Source organism: Chenopodium quinoa, unplaced genomic scaffold, assembly GCF_001683475.1.
Source record: "Chenopodium quinoa cultivar QQ74 unplaced genomic scaffold, ASM168347v1, whole genome shotgun sequence".
Classification (NCBI taxonomy): domain Eukaryota; kingdom Viridiplantae; phylum Streptophyta; class Magnoliopsida; order Caryophyllales; family Amaranthaceae; genus Chenopodium; species Chenopodium quinoa.
The window spans coordinates 17390-22228 of record NW_018742211.1 but is presented as its reverse complement, the minus strand read 5'-3'; the positions used below and the strand labels follow the sequence as shown (position 1 = coordinate 22228).

The following is a 4839-nucleotide window of genomic DNA, read 5'->3' as shown; positions in this document are numbered from 1 at the left end:
ATTTAATGAATAATTCGCCAAGAAGAACAAACTAAAGAATATATATAAGCCTAAAAAGATAAGAAAAATCGGCTAAGCTTGGCGCACAAGATCCCCAAGAGGCACGGACGTGCCTCTCTATAGGCACGGACGTGCCTCTATACGTAGCATAATTGTTGCAGCTTCTGTCTTCCAGGAACGGACGTGCCTGGCTGCTCTGATGGGCACGGACGTGCCCACCTGCTAGGCACGGACATGCCCACCTGCTAGGCACGGACGTGCCCACCTGCTAGGCACGGACGTGCCTAGGTTCGAAACAAAGGGTGCTGCATATGGCTTGGAGGCACGGACGTGCCTCAGAGTCGGCACGGCCGTGCCTAGCTCTAAAATTCCCTATTTTGCGTTTTCTTCAATCATCAAGCTTCATGGGCCTCGGCTTTACTATCATGGCTTCGTAAAGGATCCAAATTAGTTCTATTACTCATGAAATTCATCAAAAACAACACAACTACCCATACAAGCATAGAATTATCCAAACTAAAGCAAAACACGCCAAAACGGACTCAAATACTCAACTAAACTAACAAAACTAACTAAAATAAGCCAAATAATATACACAAAACACGACATATCAAACTCCCCCAAGCTAAACTAATGCTTGTCCTCAAGCATTAAACCATGAATCACAAGGGAAGAGAATGATAACTCCTCAAACAATCACAATGTGCCATTAAGTTCAAAACCACGATAAAAACGAAATCAAGAGTCAACATCTGCAAAAACCACCATTCATCTCATATACTTGGACTTGACAACCAATCTTACCACACATCTCCCCATACCTACTCACACAAACATGAATAGTTCTCACTTTAGTTGTGAAAAATAAAAACAATAACGCTCATGTGTTTTCGGGGTGAAATATGAAGCCCTTCAACCTAAGCATAGCATGCATATCAACTTCACACAACCGGCCTCTTTAGGCTTGCAATGTGACTTTCTCCACTTTTAGTGATTAATGCAAACATGGAAATCTTGAAATCCATATTAGGTAACCTCGGTAAATAAGGGTTAGACGACGTATTTTGGGAATGTGGTGCTCAAAATAAAACAAATCCTAATCCCACTACACATTCCAATGTCGGGTTCAATCCAACCTTATTTCCTCCAACTCCATACAATTATAAACATAGCCCTTTATTCTTTCCTTCCTTTTTTTTTCACACAAAGAAGAAGGGATTAAAAAAAAATGGAAGACTTCTCTATTTTTTTCAAGGGCCTTTAAGACCATATTTCTTTTCTTCCTTTTTTTTTCTTTTCTTTCTCATAATCTCCCTTCTTTTCTCTTTGTTATTTATTACTTTTTTTTCTCTTTTTTTTTTCATTTTTTCCTTTTCTTTTTCGTTTTTTCAACATCATTCACACTCATAGGGCTTAACAAATGAAAAACACCTTCAAAATAAACTTAGAAAAATAGCTCTAAAGCTTTAAATGTAGGGTATCAAGAAGGGGTAAATATGGCTCAAATTGGTTAAACCTACAGGTGAATGTAAAATAAAAATAAATAAAAACAAAAAGAAAAAACATGAAGGCCTAAAATGTGGAGGCTCTAATTTCTACAAAGAAATTTCAATAATCTTTTCGCGACATGCATCATAAAGTCTCAAATAGTCAAAAAGTAAGACCAAGAATTCAATTACATGAAGGACAATCTAATCACACAAGAAGAAACATGACTGAGGTAGAGTGAAATCAGTCAAATGAGGCTCAAGACTCTCACCGGGTACACAAACTATTCACATAAGTAGAGCGGGGAGACCATCCTGGCCACAACCTAGCTCAATTCCTAGCACATCAATGAATGGGTTTTCAAAAACTCTTTTTTTTTTTTCAAAAACCACACATATGTGATTATAATCATAGAAGCATAGTCATGCAATGACATATTATTCGACACTAGAAAGAAATAAACTACCCAAAAAACTGAAAGAAAACTAGTATATACATGGTGAAAAGAAAGTCCTCCCCCAAGCTAAACCATACATTGTCCTCAATGTATGCATAAATCAAAGCAAATAAACAAGGGGAAGGGGAAAGAAAACTACTGATCAGAAGGGGTGGGAAAAACCATACCTCGGGACGGTGTTAGGACCGCCCTGAAAGTGCTGTCTCATCATGCCCCCGATGTCATAGAACTCGGCATGGAAGGCGGCCTGGGACATCCGTGCCTTATTATAGGGGAAGGCACGAAATTGCACTCCTTGACTCTCTGCCCCATCTGCAGATTTTATTTATTTTTTATTTTTTTAAAAATAAAAGTAATTAAAAAAACTGGGAAACGGAAAACCTGAGGCACGGACATGCCTAATGGGGGGGGGGGCACGGACGTGCCTCTCTAGAAATTCAACCCCCCAAACATTCTGCCTCAGAGGCACGAACGTGCCTCCTCAGGGGCACGGACGTGCCTCTGTAGATTTTGATTTTTTTCTCCTTTTTCCTTCTTCTTAGCGATTTTCCTCCTTCTTTCTTCTTCCTTTTGCTTACTTTTCACCTAATTTAACATCACGAACAAAAAAAAAACTAGACATAAGAATAAAAAAATAAAAAAAAGAAGATAAATAATGAAATTAAAGAAGAAAAATTAACGAAATAAGAGTAAGAACTCGAGAATGGGTTGCATCCCATTAGTGCTTGTTTAAAAGGTCTTTAGCTCGACCTCCCTTGTTGGATCAACCGGGATCATTACACGGAGAAGGAGGACCGCAATGTTGTTCATGAATTCCTCCAAGCGACTCCTTCATCGGCTTATTCACTTGCCTTATAACCGAATTCACCTTCACATAGACAAGCATGCCATCGGGTGGAACGTTATCCTTCACTTTCACGAAATTCCTGTCAAACACATACCTATCAATCGGGGGGTTAGTAGCATCGATTCTCAAACAGGTACCACCATCGAACGTAGAGTTATGCCCATCAAGCACGGCTTTTGACAACCGTTGCGAGAAGGGCATCAGTTCATCATTGGCCGGTGAAGCTACATATTTGGAGCCTTGAACATCTTTGCTCCTTACGTCCTTTCTAGGCTCCTAGATACACACCTTCTCAACAATTTGCTTCGGAAATAGTTCATCTCTTCTCAGGAAGATAGGATTGCATTGTTCTTTCTAAACCTTCGCTTGCTCTTGAAGAGTCGATAGGCGGTTTACCTATTGCGAAAGTTGGCTTATCTGATAAATAGTGTCTCCCGTAGAGGGAGCACCCATGACATTCAAAAGTGAGTATTCCATCTTTTCATCACCTACTTCAAAATTGATCTTACCTTTCTTCATGTCTATGATTGCACCTGCAGTAGCTAGGAAAGGTCTACCAAGTATGATCGGAACATTCACATCTTATTCCATCTCCATCACAACAAAATCACATGGAATGAAAAATTTACCTACTCTGAGGGGTACATCTTCAAGTACACCCAAAGGAAACTTCACGGACCTGTCTGCAAGTTGTAGAGATATTCGTGTAGGTTTAAGCTCACCCATCTGTAGCTTCTTGCATATGGACAGCAGCATAAGGCTCACACTTGCACCTAGATCGCATAGTGCCCTATTGATCTTAATATCTCCAAGCTTCACTGGTATTGAATAGCTACCTGGATCTCCTAATTTCTTAGGGAGAGTGTTCTGCAAAATAGCACTACACTCTGCATTAAAAGCAACTGTAGTATTCTCTTCTAATTTCCTCTTGTTAGATAGCATATCTTTTAAAAATTTTGCATAAGAAGGCATCTCAGATATGGCATCTAGGAATGGAATATTAATATGAAGCTTTTTAAGAATATCGAGGAACTTACTGAAATTTTTCTCAAGTTTAGCTTGTGCTAACCTTTGAGGAAAAGGAATCTTGGGCACATATGGAGCAAGTGGCTTTGGTGGTGGTTCCCTTGATGCCTCCTCAACCCTAGCATCTTCTAATTCCTTCTCACTTGCCTCTGCTTCTTCATTGACCTCCCTTGATGGCTCCATGGTAGGAGGATCGTCCAACTGCATTCTACTCCTCAGGGCTACAAAATTCATTTGGGCTCTTTGAGGTTGTTCTGTCTGGCCCGGGAAGGTTCCTGGAGTCTTTACAGCTTGGTAAATTGGTTGGCCAATTGGCTTATTCGATTCTCCATAAGTTTACCCTGGGCCTGCAACTATTGGATAGAGCTATTTTGATGTTGGATTGCACTGTTTGTTGCGGTTATGAAGCTCTCTAAAGTCACCTTTAGGCTTGATTTATGAGGTTGTGGTTGCATAGGTTGTTGGGCATTAGGTGGGTTCTGTTGGAAGCCTGGTGGTGGTTGGTTGTAGGTATTGGGTTGAGGTGGTGGTGGAGGGTTTTGTTGCGCTTGGGAGTTTTTGTACGAAAAGTGGGGATGGTGTTTCCATCCTTCATTGTAGGTGTTGGAATAAGGGTCATAAGGCCTCTTTGGGTTAGAGGAGTAGAAAGCATTGGTTTGCTCGTATGACATTTTTTCCGCATTCTGCGAAATCTGTGGGCAATCTGGAGCAACATGACCCTGCACATGACATAACTGACACAATTCCTGTGGGGTGTTAGAAGTTCCTGCTTGGAACTTATCAAACCTGCTTGTTAGTGCCTGCACAGAACTAGTTAGCATAGTTAAAGCATCAACATCAAGTTTACCTCCTTTTTTCACAGTATAGTGGTAAGTATTCCCGCCTGTCACGCGGGTGACCCGGGCTTAGACACCACATTTTGACAAGCGTTAAATTGGTCGCACAATATAACTCTTAATCAAACAATATTTATACGAACACCCTATAACCAGTACAATGGAAAATAAAGGTTCGATCCACG

The 4839-nt window shown here is 40.5% G+C and overlaps 1 protein-coding gene across 1 annotated transcript; it reads right to left on the bottom strand.

The window, feature by feature from the left end:
* Positions 1 to 3374: 3374 nt before the first annotated feature.
* Positions 3375 to 4025, bottom strand: LOC110733674. The gene has a single exon (XM_021913762.1). It carries the CDS (start codon positions 4023 to 4025, stop codon positions 3375 to 3377), a length of 651 nt encoding a protein of 216 aa, XP_021769454.1.
* Positions 4026 to 4839: the final 814 nt, after the last annotated feature.

Excerpts from the sequence above, each read along its gene's own strand:
- LOC110733674 (XM_021913762.1), bottom strand. The coding sequence starts at position 4,025 with ATGCAGTTGGACGATCCTCCTACCATGGAGCCATCAAGGGAGGTCAAT.